General features: G+C 37.9%; 1 protein-coding gene and 1 pseudogene across 1 annotated transcript; both read right to left on the bottom strand.

Annotated features, from left to right (window-relative positions):
• Positions 1-1,804: 1,804 nt before the first annotated feature.
• LOC128632991 (high affinity immunoglobulin gamma Fc receptor I) lies at positions 1,805-7,602 on the bottom strand. Its single transcript, XM_053681436.1, has 6 exons — positions 7,434-7,602; positions 6,163-6,300; positions 4,911-5,204; positions 2,997-4,070; positions 2,836-2,901; positions 1,805-2,684 (listed from the first exon to the last, which is right to left on the bottom strand). Exons 1-4 carry the CDS (start codon positions 7,600-7,602, stop codon positions 3,808-3,810), a joined length of 864 nt encoding a protein of 287 aa, XP_053537411.1. The 3' UTR covers positions 1,805-2,684; positions 2,836-2,901; positions 2,997-3,807.
• A 6,347-nt stretch (positions 7,603-13,949) lies between these two features.
• LOC124627547 (uncharacterized) lies at positions 13,950-14,078 on the bottom strand (annotated as a pseudogene).
• Positions 14,079-16,771: the final 2,693 nt, after the last annotated feature.

The raw sequence follows: 16,771 nt of genomic DNA, 5'->3' as shown, positions 1-16,771 counted from the left end.
TTATTATCAGCAGTGGCGTGTCATCATATACTACATTCACAGTACACTATAGACTGTATGTACAGTATCTGGTCTTATTCCACTCTTCATTAACAGGGACACCACTTCAGCTTGGAGGGACGGACTGTGGGATATTCATGTTGATGGTAAGTGGTCATATAATTGCTATACCATTGCCTCTGTGTGTGCTAAACACTGCATTTGTTAAAATAACATCAGAGTTTTGATTTTGCATTTCAGTACACCCTGTATGTGACCCTTGCAAAGCGCTTTGATTTTTCAGCTGTGAGTTTTTATCAATTTATGGTTATTTTTTTCAGCAAAAAGGACCGTAAACACAACTAAAATTTTATGATTAAGATTTTCAATTGTCATCGTTTATCAGTCTGACATGCCTGTAATCAGGAGGTGGTGGTGCCATCAGTTACTACAGGCATTTCCTCTGGCAAGGTATGATACTCATAACTATAGTTTGGATGAAGATGTCCATTATGTGCATTCCCAGTATGCAGGTCATTTGTAATAAATAAAAAATAATGCACACTGGAATTTTTATTTATTTTTATTTTTTTACTGTTTTGTCAGTCCAACAGTCAGTCACCAAACAAACAATCTTACTGGAGCTAAACATCATGGAGGTCACCCCATCTGTGTCAGACCTCATGGAGGTCACCTCATCTGTCTTAAATATCATGGAGGTCACCTCATCTGTGTCAGATGAGATGGAGGTCACCCCATCTGTGCCAGACCTCATGGAGGTCACCCCAACACAGAGAATCCATGTATATACAGGGAACGTTTATGTATTGTTTGACTATCGTTTGTTTATGTAATTACCTTTCTTGTTTCATAAAAGTGTTTGAGCAGCACTTGACTAATTACATTTTTATTGAAATGTCTTATCTTTTTGTACAAAGGACTCGGCGGTGATGAAACAGACTCTGCTTGCCTGTGAGTGGGTGGAGGAGAACAGACCCAACTTTGCTGGGAAAGTTCACTTACCACGGATCATGAGGATGAACGAGGATGATGCCTTGTTGGCCATCACAATGCAGGACCTGTTTATCAACACTATTTTTTATGAAAGTGAAATGGACGAAGAGAAAATCCGGGCTCCCTTCCTTTTCACCTTCGAGAGATTAGAGGATATGGAGTTTTTCATGCAGGAAATATACGATAAAAGAAATATTCATGTGTCTTGCTTCACAACCATCACCGCTAACAAGGTTTTGTAAAATGTGTTTGTTTTTTTTTAGTTTTATGGGGGGGAAAAAAGTGTTCTTGAAACCTAATATACTAAAATTTAAGTTTAATTTAAGTATCTTTTATCTTATTATATATAATTTTTTTTCCTAGAGTGAAGACTGATTTTTATGTTAGATGTACATTTTGTTAATGAAGGTGAATAGAAATAAAATAAATTCAGCAACACTTGAAGGCAGTGGAGTATGTGACTAATAAATTGTAAATTATTAACACTCCCAGACTACTACCAAATGTTCCTGGAGTTGGTTGCCTTGCTACCAGTCTCAGACCACACGTGTCCTCTTGTTTTGTTCCTTAGTGTGACACGTGGCTGGGTTCAGACTACAAGACAAGTTGCTTATTACCATTTGATGAAGACAATCACATGTGGACTGAGTCCATCCAAAATTATATTCACATATTTCCATCTAAATTATATTCACAATGATACTCTCGTTGTACATGCATTCATTTTTCTTTCATGAGGTGGAGACCCTAAGTGTACATTTAAAAGCAACAAAAGAGATAAGACAAGCAGATAGGTGATCATTTTATTTATTTATTTTTTATCACACCTGCAAGGGTAACTCAGTTCCCATGTTTAAAAGCAAACAGCATATTAGGAGCACACTTTATTACATTAATGAATCACATGACTGAGAAAATTCACAAATAGCCTACATAGCCTTAATACGTTGGGGGGTGGGGGGTGGGGGGAAGGGGGGGAAGAAGGTAGTCTAGTCATGCAGTTTGTCACAGAAACAGTGCAGAAAAATCATGAAATCATGAAAAATGTTAAAGAAAGATAAGGCAATATTAGCTATGCCAGCATCTCCAGTTCCATGCAAGTCTCATGATTACTTTGACCTAACCTTCGTGCATTAACAATCAACATTTTATCCCCTTTAGGTAAGTTTGATCTAATGAAGGGCTTGCATTAACGTTAACAGCCAGTAGATGGCGAAATGAGCCATAGAGGTGGAACTAGACTACATCCATAGAGGTGGAACTAGACTAGATCCATAGATTACTAGACTAGATCAAGAGAGGTGGAGCTAGACGTCCAGCTCCATCTATTTGGCTCTGCAGTGAGCAGTAGTGATGGGAAGTTCGGACCATTTTACTGACTCGGATCTTTGAATCTCGTTCAGCAAAATGAACAAATCTTTTTTCAAGTCATTTCTTTCATTTCAGCAGAATATTATTAAAATGTTACATGTTAAATTCACCAACACATCTAGTACTTATGCAAACGTTGATCACATTTGGAATAAAAATAAAGTATAGGCTATTGCAGCCAAGGCCAAATTATGAGAAAGAGAAATGATTAATTAATAGCTTAGCATTAGGTCTTCAGGCTATACAGTCTGTTAGTTCACCTCACCTCCCGATCCGAGTCGTTCTTTCTTTTGTCACGTCGCATTTCTCACGTCTGTTCCCTGGAAACAGAAATGATTATTTCAGCTCTTGAGTCCTTGGGTCAGAGTTGTTCGTTCATCACGTTATAGCTCCATGAGCTAAATGCAGTGTTCTCTGTTGCACGGGGAGCTGCTGTTATATAAAAGCTAGATAATAAAATAATGTAAACACCTGAGACTCAGACAGACGCTTCAGCTTCTATCACTCTGTACGGTCTGTTGTCCTCATCAGGGTCAGCTGTAAAATACACACTCATGAACACTTCAAATTAGCCTCTTATTAAATGTCAGGGTTTAATTTTAAGGCTAATGAAGAACACTGTGAGGTCTTACTTCGAGCTCTGTAACATTTCACTGCCAGAATGATGGTCACCAGCACATACGGAGAGGCCGCTACTGCACTGCTGAGGAGCTTCAGTACCGACAGTGGAGCTTTTCCATCTGATAGAACAGGAGGGAAATATACCATGGATAATAAAATTATATAATCATCACAATAATAAATTATAATTAACCATATATAAAGCATACATTTACAGATCATACATTTAAGTTTCATGTGAAGATATGAGTCTGAAAAGTTGTCTGTAACTTAAGATGTTTCTTTAACCACATACATTTAATTGAACATTAGGGCAGTTATATTTGCCTTTATGCTAGTGATAAAGGTGATACTGACATCCAAAAAGTCTCATCTTTCTGTATTCTTTTTTCCTCTTTTTTCTCCTCTGAGTCTGATCTTTGTGTGCAGATGTGTGTATAAACCTCTGTGTCTCAGATCTCTGCAGCCCTGAACACAGCGCTATCTGTTGGTCTTTTGTTAGAATCGACTGAATATAAACATCAAATCTGCGTCACCCTACACAATGCACTCAGTTTCTTTATAACAATATTATAATTTATTTTCACCAATTCAGTAGATTATAAAAGTGTTATCTTTATTCCTGTATATTGTACATCTATTACTGATGAGAACATTGAAGACTCACGGTGCACTGTGATGTTGACAGGATTACTGCGTCCTCCAGATTCAGACATTAAATGTTATTGTTACAAAGGGAATCAAATACTTTGAAAGCTGACTGAAAACACTGTGCATATAAACTTTGTTAATAAAAAGAGAATCAAATAAAAAGAAATTCTCTCAAGGTTTCTCACCTCTGACTGAAACCCAGCTTTTGGGTGACTCTCCTCTCTCGGGGTGTTTACAGTGGTAGAAACCTTCATCTGACTTTGAGACAGTACTGATGGTCATCTCTCCTGTAGTCTTGTTCTGCAGGACTGAACCATCTTTATAGAAATCAACACCAGAAGCTGAGGTATTTGAGTTGCGAGATAAACAATGTAAGGTCAGAGGATGTCCCTCAGTCACAGGATGGACAGGACTGTCCAGGATCACATGACCATCTGTAGGAAAGAGAAAGAAGACACTGAAATCAGAAAGTGTGTAAAATACAGTAATGATTTTAACACAGAGAGCTACAGTAAATCAGTGGTAGATATCAGAGAGAGTGTACACAGTGCAGCGCTCACAGAGTCTTCATGTGTGAAAGAGAAAATGTGCTTAAATGCCAGTTTTATCAGTAACATTCAGATGTGAAAGCAGCTTTCACTGTAATATTCTTAACATCCTGAAACTAAACTAGTCTTCATGAGTTATTCTTATTTCTGTTTATATTCTTATTGTTAAAACATTGTGAGAGGCTTTTTTAGGTTTACCCTCTGCAGCCTGACTTCTATATGGGGATAATAGTTTTATTTATGTAAGTCTAATGTATTTATGCCTCTTCTCTCTCTCTCTCGCTCTCTCTCTCTCACCTGCTTTGTGTGTGTGTGTGTGTGTGTGTGTGTGTGTGTGTGTATGTGTGTGTGTGTGTGAGAGTGTGTCTTGCTCAACTCTGTCTATCTTGTTCTTTATGCTAGTGATAAAGATGATACTGACATCCAAAAAGTCTCATCTATCTGTATTCTTTTTTTTTTTCTCCTCTGAGTCTGATCTTTGTGTGCAGATGTGTGTATAAACCTCTGGGTCTCAGATCTCTGCAGCCCTGAACACAGCGCTATCTGTTGGTCTTTTGTTAGAATCGACTGAATAAAAACATCAAATCTGTGTCACCCTAGACACTGCACTCAGTTTCTTAATAACAATATTATCATTTATTTTCACCAATTCAGTAGATTATAAAAGTGTTATCTTTATTCCTGTATATTGTACATCTATTACTGATGAGAACATTGAAGACTCACGGTGCACTGTGATGTTGACAGGATTACTGCGTCCTCCAGATTCAGACTGACACCAGTAAACTCCAGTGTGTGATGGAGAGAGGGAGCTGATGTTACATGTAGATCCTGAAACTGATGAACAATCAGACACTGCCTCAGTGTGTGTGTATCCTCTCACTGTCCATCCAGTAGAGTCACTCTGGTCCTCACAGCTCAGTGAGAGAGAGTCAGCAGTAAAGTGTTGAGTTCTGCTGGGATTGATGATCAGAGACACTGGAGGAGATTCACCTGAAACACACACATTATAATTCAGATCTTATTCTGAAAATTAACATGTATTTTGATTTTATTATGATGTTAATTTCAGTGTACAGTTTAGTAAACATGTGTAACATTAAAATTACCACAGGACTAATACTTGCTCTGATTACACAATGATATCCGAATAAAAATCTACTATCAGGTGCTTATTCAGCTGCTTTACACATTCCTCACTAAGGAGTTTAAATAAACAGTTATTACACAACACATTAGCACAGATACAACACTTAATATTAATAAATGTACATCTGCTACACTCCAACTCAACTCTATTGTTGATTTATTTACTCACCAGTGATCCACAGTGGCTGTAGGCTTGTGTTAGATGTATTTATAGTAAAGTATTATTCAGATCTGTTTAATAAAATGAAAGGTGATTCATGACATCACATTTTATTCTGTATAATTCCATGTTTTGGTCATTGGTAAGGAAGCAGAGTGGAGCAAAAGAAAAAAAATCCTACAATTACTCGAGATCCTGATGTGATCTGGCTCCAGGTATCTTATGTATGATTTCCAAAGTGATTAGTCAGCACTTATAGAGACGAAGCAGGTGATTTATTTACAGTGTAGCTTTAAGGCCTCTGGTATCAGACACACACTGTACATTCTTTCTATATTGATCATAATTTAATATTCTGTAGTGAGTGTTTCAGCACTAATGTCTGTGTTTCAGTTACAGTTATAAACACCATCATGAGTCTGATTAACATGAGTGCTGTGTAATTATAATTTCCATCTTTCTACTACCATGAGATTTATTATCCCTACATAACACTGATATCTGATAGTCAGTATCTCTTATAACAGAGATTCTCTTCCTGATGAACACACACTCAGCGGTACTTTAACTTTTGCTCTACTGTTCATGAATGACAGGCTTTATAAATATCTAAAATATAATAAGAAATCACTTAAAACATGCAGTGAGAGAGTAGAAAGCATGACGTACCTCTAACTGTAACTGTAACTGGATCACTGAGCTCTGAGTCGTAGTTTCCTCTGCGTGCTTTACACTGATACACTGTTCCTCCTGCATTAGAGACTGTATCATGGAGTGTGTTGGTGTCTTCAGCTACTTGGACTCGATCTTTGTACCAGAGAAAAGTCCATCCATTAGACAGCAGATTACAGTTCAGAGTAACTCTGTCTCCAGTGTAGACGGAGCTCTGAGGATTCACTCTCACAGTCGGTTTGGGTTTTTCTGTTGATATGAAATGATGATGATATTAAAGTTTTCCTCTTTACAACATCAACAAGAGTTTTATCATCTTAATCAGATGATTTGTGTCTAATAATGCATTTATATTCAGCATTTGTTAAACAGTTACAGTTGTGTGACTTTATCACATGGACAACATGGTCTTATAATATCTGTCAGGAACCTCGAGTCGGCACGGAAGCAGGAGCGGGGGCAGGTGTAGAGCGTGGGATCGGGGAGTTCAAGAAACGTAGTCGTAAGACAGGCAAAGGTCAAGCGATCGGACGAACAACACAAAAGGGGTCAGGCAGAGAGCGTAGTCGAAACCGGAAACAGGGGTCGAGGATCACGAGAAGACTCACTAACTAGATCGGCTTGGTAACGCAGAGAAACGAGTTGACTGAACGTAGACTTCACACTGACTCTAGGCGAATGACATCCCTAAGTACTAGCGGGGTGTGTGTGTGTGTGTGTGTGTGTGTGTGTGTGTGTGTGAGATTGGTGCCAGGTGTGTCTGATCAGAACTCCGGGGATGGTGAGCGCATGCGTGCATGAGAAGTGAGTGTTGCATCTTGGGAAATTAAGTTCTGATCTGACTGAGCTGTGACAATATCATTATACTGTATATATACTGTACATGGAATTAATTGAATACATTTTTTCATAACTGAACAAACACACTGGAGATTAAAAGGTTTTTTTTTCAAATGGACTTTATGAGTGGTGCATAAATACACACTCTTAATGAATTCATCTTCATCAGTGTGTTCACTATTATGAATGTTGAACACAGTGAATGTACAACTACACCATTCATCATTACTAGACACAGGATAAGTAACTAAACGTTGTTTTTTTTCCGGATCTGTGACATTTTAAATAAATCTTGTGACTTTAATCCACACTGCATGTAGTGATGTGATGCTGAAGTTAATAAATATTGGTGTGAGAAAGAGATTAACACACACACACACACACACACACACACACACACACACACACACACACACACACACACACACCTGACACAGTGAGTGTAACAGTGTTGCTGGTCTCTGAGGTCTGAGAGTCGCTTCTTCTCCGTCCGCTGCAGGTGTATTTAGCGCTGAGAGACTCTACAGGAGTGAATGAATATGTCCTGCTCTCAGTGTAGGAGGATATTTGGACACCATCTTTATTCCAGTTGTACATCCACTCAGTGTCTGCATGTCCTCGTATTTCACATGTGAAAGTGACTTCCTGTCCACTGAATATCTGTCCATCAGGCTGCAGAGTCAGAACGGCTTTTGGTCTCTCTGTACAGTTACAACAAATACATCAAATCAGTCAAACACACCCTTCTCTGACCATCTGATATTTAATCAGTGTGTTTTGTAATGATTATGTGTATCAGTGCATGTTACAGGAGTGTAAGATCAGACATGTACCTATCACTGAGAGAGTCACTTCATTACTCCCTGTCATGAACCCTCCATCAATAAACCCGTAACATCTGTATCTGTGACTCTGATCTACTTTTATAGTGTAGTAATTTTCAGCAGAACCGTGACTATAAACACCATCTTTGTACCAGTGGTACGGTCCACTCCATCCTGAAATCCTACATGTGAGTGTAACCCTCTCTCCTCTGAATATTTGAGGTGAATTCGGCTCCACAGACAGAACTGGTTTAAACACTGCTGGAAAAATCAAAAAGCAAACACACACTGTCAATGTAAACAACTTACATTCTGCATGACAATGTACAAACAATCTTCTCCACCTTAATACAAATCCAACATGTACACAACATAGGCAATAAAATATGTATAAATCACCTTGAGCTTGTCCGACTCGGATAAGTGAAATAAGCACTAAAAAGGGAAGAGGAACAGAGAATATGATGTAACGCTGACTTGTTTCTTTTCTTTAAGAAGACAAATGAGAACAATGTCATATACTGCAACAAAATATATATTTAGTTTCACTTCAGCTGTAAGAAATGCAGTATATCGACCTGTTTCAGTAATGAATGGAGTTTAGAAAAAGCTATTTTCACTCAGGTCACTATGCTGCTCATTACTGTCTCATGTTTAATGTCACGTCTCGTGACGTAAGGGAGATAGGGACGGATGCAAGTGCAGTAGGAACAGTTTTATTTAATGAGAAACACAGGCAGGTAAATCCAAAACGAGATCCAAAACATGCGAGAGGTCAGGCCATCGGCAAACAGGCCTACACGGGGCAAGGCAGGAAACTATGTCGTGGTCACCGAAAACAGGTCGAGATACAAAACATGACACATAAACTATGACTATGAACTGGGAGCGGAGAAACCAGCGTGAACCACACAAACGAATCTAAACATGAAACCTGACATGAACTATGACACTCTTATCTTATTTTATCTAATGTAATCCAATCCAATCCAATCTAACATTCCGCGCTGTGTGCTGGGAGGTATTTATACACAAACATACTCAGCCTCGTAATGTCTGACGGCTGAGGGTAATTCAGACACACGTGAAACAATAGCCAATGACAGAGCAGGGAGGAGACATAACAAAACATAACAAATGCACGTGTCCAAACGTCACGAATGTCACCAAAGGGAAAGCAGGTGCTCGCGCACCTTGCTCGTCCACGCGCGCTCACATGTTCTAACGCGCGCGCTGCGCTGCGTTTCCTATGAGGAAAAAAACCCGATCTCAGTAGCACGTACAGGTAAATGAACACATTCAGGCTTGGACTGTGCAACGTACTGAAACATTTCTCTGAAAAAATGTCTATGAGGATGACTGTCGAGTGTAAAACTGAAAACTGGCATGGCTTTTAAAGTTCAAAGATGTTCTCTTAAAGCTAAGACAATATAGAAGGTTCATTCAGTCTCCACTTTCTTCTGAAACAGGTGATCCTATCACAGAGCAGGACAGAGTCAAAAGGGAAATGAAGATCTGCAGGGCTGGATTACATGGTCAAAGTAGAAGTAGAAGATCTTGCTGTTGCAGATTCGGCAATCATCAGATTTTCTCAACAAGAAACGCACAAGGGAGAGATTGCTGCCTTGCAAAATGGAAGATCTGGAGTAAAGAGCAGCTGTGATATTCATAACCTTCATCCAGTGTTGATGGATGGTGTGCTCAAAGTTGGTGGAGGACTTAGTAGAGCAGCGATGCCAGAAGAGATGAAACATCCTGTTATCTTGTTAAAGGATCACCATGTATCCAAACTCATCTGGCCACATGTTCATAAAAACTAGGTCATGCTGGAGGAAGCCACATGTCAACACTTCAAAAAAGGTAATGAGTTATAAATTGAAACTCTGCCTGTAGAAATAAATTTTCAGAATGCGTTGTCCGTCAACGTCTACAGGGCAAGATGGGAGAATAAAAAATGGCTGAGACTCATGCATTAAAGTTTGATAATGGCACAAATTTCATTGGAGCAGAAAGAGAGCTCCAGACAGCTTTGAACACACTGGATCATGACTAAATCCTGCGTACATGTTTCTATCTGAGGGACTCAAATGGACTTTAATCCCCCTGCTGCATCGCATCACGGTGGCGTGTGGGAGCGGCTCATTCATCTGGTAAAGAATGTCCTGTACTCCACTCTCCAACAACAATCGTTGGATGATGAGAATTTTCACACCATCCTTTGTGAAATTGAAGCTATTCTTAATGACCTCCCCATCACAAAGCTTCTGATGATTTAAACAACTTGGAAGCTCTTACGCCCAATCACATTTTACAGCTGAGATCAAAACCACCTCTTCCACCAAGGCTTTTTAAAGACAGTGATCTGTACATAAACACGTAAAGAGCGACAAGTCCAATACTTGTCTGATCTTTTTGGAAAAGGTGGGTCAGAGAATTGCTTCCACTGCTTGGTGATATTGTGATCATCATGGATCCAGCAACTCCATGGGGTTCTTGGCTACTTGACAAAATAACTCAAACATATCCTGACAGTAGAGGACTAGTACGAGCTGCACAACTCAAAACTAAAACAGGATTACTGGACAGACCTGTGATTAAAATCTGCCTGTTTTTAGAAGACACTGAGGATTGATCTCTAAAGTAAACATACACACATACATATTCCGGCTCCTTTGATAATTTAATGGATTGTAGTTGCACACCAGCAATTATGGGGTCGGTGTGTAGGAGCCATTGTAGATACAGGTGTATCTAAAAAAAATTTAATATTGTAGAAAAGTTCTCTTTTTTTCTCCATAATTTAATTCAAAAAGTGATATTCATATTTTCTAGATTCATTACACATAAAGTGAAATATTTCAAGCCTTTTTTTCTTTTAATCTCAATGAATACGGCTTACACCTCATGGAAATCAAAAATCCAGTATCTCAGAATATTAGGGAAAAAAAATTATAATACAGAAATTCGAGCATCTGAAAGGTATGTTCATTTATGCACTCAATACACGGCTTTAATCCTTTTGCACAAAATACTGTATCAATGTGCCGTGGCATGGAGGCGATCAGCCTGTGGCACTGCTGAGGTGTTCTGGAAGCCATGGTTTCTTTGATTATTGATTTATAAATTTGTTATTCTAATATTTTGAGATTTTTGATTTCAATGAGCTGTAATCCAAAATTATCGAGATTAAAACAACAGCAAAAAAAGGCTTGAAATATTTCACTTGATGTGTAATGAATCTAGAATATACATATTAAATTATGGCAAAAATAAATTTTTCCACAATGTAACATTTTTTTTTTAGATACACTTGTAAATGCATGTATAATGCATGTATTTTGAGGCTGTCACCACTGGGGGCAGTATATGCATGGAAAGGGGTATAATCAGGTGATTGTATGATATCAGGTATACCCAGCTAACAATTTTTGGTTCTCAGAACATACATTTTTAAGGTTTGTTTTTTGTTAACCAGGAACGTTTTCTTCATGGAAATAGAAAGATGTGTTTTGGAAAGATAGGTTTGCAGTACATTCCCCTAATGTTCTCTTAATGCTCCCATGATGTTTGGTTAAATGTCCCCATAATTTCATGAATGAGAATTGAAAACTACTCAAAGTGTCTGCATAAACTTTCAGAATCTGTTTGTAAAAACCTTCCTGATGGACCTACTTGATATTGAATCACAATTCCCAACTCAGTGGTACAGGTAGTAAAACTTGAGATAAAGTTCTCCAGTTCTCCAGCTCAACATTCTCAACTCAGCTAGTAGCCTATTTTTTATTTATTTATTGAAGGCTGTGGTAATTTACCTGCCAATGTATGACTTGATCAGATAAAAAGTTGGATTTATCATAAAACTTGCCTCAGGTGATTTCATTGTTTGCAGGACTACCAGACCATAAAATATCAAACTTTTTGGCTAACATGAGACTAGGCTAATTTGGTGTCAAGCTAAGCTAACTAAGCTATCATTATATGGGTTTAGCTGCTACAAAACCATGCAGAGTACATTATCTGTCCTTGGGTAGCTGCTCCCAAACTTATTCTTCTGGTCAGATTAAAACATAAGCTTCAACTGATGTTTGTCGTTTCTTTTATTCCATTCCTCCACAACTTAAGGTCATTCAATCACCATCAAACACTCAGTGAAAAACTGAAATAAAGTACATAACACATTCTCACATGAGCATATTGTACATAAGCATGTTCTTAAGAGTCCATGAGTATTCATTCATCTTGCTCACATATTAAACTAGCATTAATGGCCTTAGGAAACATTTGCACTATTACATTACAATACAAACATGAAACGCACAACATCACAAACCAACATACCGTGTGCGCCTTCCGACCAGAAATCTAGGAGAAGCTGTAACGCTTTACTGTTTAATTATTCTCTTCTTTAGCATCTAACTCCGTGTACAGCGTAGCACCAAAAACTGCATGCACATTTTTGCACTGCTATTAGTTAGGCTAATCACATGACCACAGTAGCTTAAATTCAATGCAGCTCACTAGTTTAACCTGTAGGTGTCACTATTTCTGCAACCCTTGTAGAACAAAACTCACATAGGCAAATTATTATTAATATTTACATTGCATTATTGTAATAACAACAACATAACAAATAAATACTTTAAATAAATACTTTTCAAATAGAATGAGTATAAATGAAAAACTCAGTGTTTTCTCTCCCTCTGTATTTTCTCTTTTCTTGGGAGAGGTGGAGTTTAGCTGCCTTTTATCTAGCTGTCACTTCAGACCAGTGTTGCCAACTTAGTGACTTTTCAGACCACTTTAGCAACATTCTTTTTACAAAAAAAGCACCTAGTGACAAATTTAGTGACTTTTTGGACAAACCTTAGCAACTTTAAATTTGTGGCCAGTACTGTCCTGCAAGCGCGAGGTCTTGCTTTCATGCTGCACTCACACCTCCCTCTGAATCTGCTCTGTTCAGTGAGGGGCTGAGAGCCGGAGATTTAACAATGTCATGGATAACGAGACACGCCCTTCTTCCCAATGTGAATGTTTTTAGAATGCGAGACGACTGGAATGCAACATGTTTTACATAGTTCTCTTGTTCAAAGTATTCATAGTATTCAGGAACACTTTATATCATTCATGTTCAATACCTGTCCACTATATAGCTTTATAAATGTCATAAAAGTTATGAAAAGTAATAAAAAAGTACAAAAACACGAAAGCAAAAATAAAATAATCTATCTATCTATCTATCAAAAACATATATATATATATATATATATATATATATATATATATATATATATATATATATATATATCTCACAAAAGTGAGTACACCCCTCACATTTTTGTAAATATTTGATTATATCTTTTCATGTGCCAACACTGAAGAAATGGCACTTTGCTACAATGTAAAGTAGTGAGTGTACAGCTTGTGTAACAGTGTAAATTTGCTGTCCCCTCAAAATAACTCAACACACACTCACTACTTTACATTTTACTTTACTTTACTCACCACTTTTTGTAGCAAAGTGTCATTTCTTCAGTGTTGTCACATTAAAAGATACAATCAAATATTTACAAAAATGTGAGGGGTGTACTCACTTTTGTGAGATACTGTGTATATATATATAATTATACCTGGTCTCCTCTAATATGTGGGGGGTGCCACATGATAGGGAAGGCTTGGGATGGCTTTAGTTACGAAAGGTTGAGAACCTCTGCCATAATGCAACAAGACTGGCACGGACGAGCTGTCAGAATCGGCACCAAGTAGTATGTCCCATTTGTATTCATGCTTACCACTTACTACTGATCAGTACTGTACTGTATCAACGACCGAGCAGTAGGTACTGAATCGAATGTAGCCGGTACTGAATCTAATACAGAAGGTACTGAATCTAATGTAGCAAGTACTGAATCTAATGTAGCAGGTACTGAATCTAATATAGCAGGTACTGAATCTAATGCAGTAGGTACAGAATCTAATGCAGCAGGTACTGAATCTAATGCAGTAGACCTGTCACAGTATGCCATTTCGGATGCAGTCGCAGTTCTTACCACACAAACACGCTCACACACAACTTATCAACACTATCTTTTATTTATTTATTTAAAAGTAACAACATAACACTCTGATCATGTACTCTTCCTTTCATACCTTCTAAGAAACAGAAAATGTTCATCCATGATAAAAGCCCACGAAAATACCATGAACTAAAATCTGATTCACGCTCAGAAAAAAAAACTCCATGCCACCTCAGACACTCTACAACCCAAAATAACACACAAATCCTGAAGATTTTAGATTCTACACATATGCACTAAAATGAACCAAAGCACATTGCAGTCTGTAGTGTGATTAGATTAGATTAGATTGCATTGGATTAGATCCACTACGTACTGTATGTTGAACATTACGAAAATGTTCTAATCACATATTAACCTCATCACACAGGACATTAGACTTCATCTGAACATATTGTTTTAAGCCGCCACTCACTCTAATGAAGACACAAAGAAAACATTTACTCACAGATCATCACACGGAGTGGACGGAGCTCCATCCTGTCACACTGATGAAGGACTGACTGATCAGTGGTCTGTGTTAAAGACACTACACTTCCTGTGTTCTTACACACAGAGAGCAAGAGAGAAAGACTTCCGTTCTGGTCAAAGTTGATGTGCTCTTTTCAGGTGAACCCAGAAATTATAACAATTTGCAGAACATAACTTTATTCAACTCCTGAACTTGTGCAGTTCCTCTGCTACTTCACTCAGGTTCATGACTGATCTCAACAAGACATCCAGTGGACCTTTCTGTAAAGCTTTTTATCTCGTTTGATTGAGTAAGCAAGCTAACTCTTTTAAAAGAACGAGGTCTTTCCTAAATCAAGAAACTTTTCTATTCTGTCAGATTTACTTCAGGTTTTGGGTTTGATGCATACCATAATAATGTCAGAACCTCCTATGAAGCTGGGAGGCAGGGCTTCTGCTAGTCACAAAATGGGGTTCTTAAATGTACAACCTAGATGTGATTTGTGAAAGGGATCCTAAGATTTAGATTTTCAATAAATCTGTGCGTATTTTCATCCATTATATTTGGATAATAATAATAATAATAATAATAATAATAATAATAATAATTCCTTAGATCAATGTAAGGCTTTTCTAGGCACTCAAAGCGTTTTGTATTGTATGGTGTGGGGTGGGGGGGACCTCCTCAACCACTACCAGTGTGTAGCATCCACCTGGATACACCAGAACACGTAATACACCCAGAACACCCAGCTATTGGTGGAGAGGAGAGTGATGTATCCAATTCAGGGATGGAGATTATTAGGGGGCCATGATGGGGGCCAATGGAGGAATTTCACCAGGACACCAGGGTTATACAGAAAAATAAGTGTTCTGGGATTTTTAATGACCATAGGACCTTGGTTTAATGTCTCATACCATAGACTGTGCATTAGGACCCACACTGAGCACCCCACAGAGTGAGCACCCCATGCTCTCTTTGCTGCTTCTAGCAGCAAGCTTAGTTTTCCCCAGAGAGTCTTCCATGAAGGTAATGGCCAAACTCACCCCTGCTTAGCTGAAGTGGGAAACCAGACGAGATCTACAGGGGGATATGGCTCGAGCAAATGATAAGATAACAATCTGTAAAGCTTCATGTGAAAGTAGGAGGTGTTTTTCTGGAGATGAACAAGTACTGAGTAATGCTGATGACAGGTACTGAATAAATAGGCTTGAGAAATAAAATGCTATGGAAATCTAAAAAAGTTTTAAATGAAAACAAATTAAATGGAAAAAGTGAAAAGAGTCTGATATGTACTCTGGTAAAAGTCTGGAAAACCATCACAAAAGAAGGAATTAATAATTTGGTGATGTCAGTGAGCTGCAGGCTTGATGAAGTTATTGCAAGCAAGAGATATGCAACCAAACATTAAGTGTTATTTACTTCAGTTTACTTCAACTTATCTGTTCCTACACTTTTGCTCACCTAAAAATTGTTTGGTCTGATACAAAAGGTTCTATGTTTTATGATGTTTAACACCAAGATGTAAATACCAAGAAATAAAAACTCTAAACTCTTGTCTCATATCCATCTTTTGATATTAAATCCAAAGGTCTACAGGTGTACAGCAGAAACAAATGAATTGGTCTTGCTGTTCCAATAGTTTCAGAGGGGACTGTATGTACTAATCCCATAAACAAGTGTTTAGATCTTTTATATTTATGAATCCGCATCACTAATTCATGTTTAGGTCTTTAATGTATGCTGCAGTGACATCTAGCATTATGTTTATCTTTTATTATTAGCTCAGCTCACTGAGTGCTGTTAGTGTTTGCCACAGAAACTAGAGTGAGAACATGCAGGTGTGACTGTTTTAATTTTGGCATTACTGAGAATTTGAATGGCAGCATTTCCTCATTTCTCACACAGCTCAGCTAGAATAGAAACCAAACCACAATAGTGTTTCATGTCTTACCTGCTAATCATTTAAACTGTGTAATCATTAAAATCATTTAAAATCACATATCTGCTGACGAACAAATAAGAACAAATAAACTCTTTGTGTAATAACGTCAATTAATCACAACATTCATTGCTAGATATAAATGGTTATTTTTTAATGTAAATCAGATCTGAAATGACTGACGTGAGATAATGTGCAGTTGTGTACAGTTTTCAGATAAGACTACACAATGAAGCAGGAAGTCTTAAACTGTATCACTGCTGCCATTTGCAAAAACTTTATCTTCATAGATTAGAGTCTGCACATCTGAGCTCGGCTGTGCTGTGTGAACCTACTGGCTCTACAAGGTACTGCAAGTAAAAACATGATATACACTGCCCTCCACTAATATTGGCACCCTTGGTAAATATGAGCAAAGTAGGCTGTGAAAAACCTTTATATTTTATTCAAAAAATTCACAAAAATTCTCTGGATA

The sequence above is a fragment of the Ictalurus punctatus genome, chromosome 7, assembly GCF_001660625.3.
Source record: "Ictalurus punctatus breed USDA103 chromosome 7, Coco_2.0, whole genome shotgun sequence".
Lineage (NCBI taxonomy): Eukaryota > Metazoa > Chordata > Actinopteri > Siluriformes > Ictaluridae > Ictalurus > Ictalurus punctatus.
Note: the sequence above shows the minus strand (reverse complement) of the source record. Positions and strands in the feature narration are given on the sequence as shown.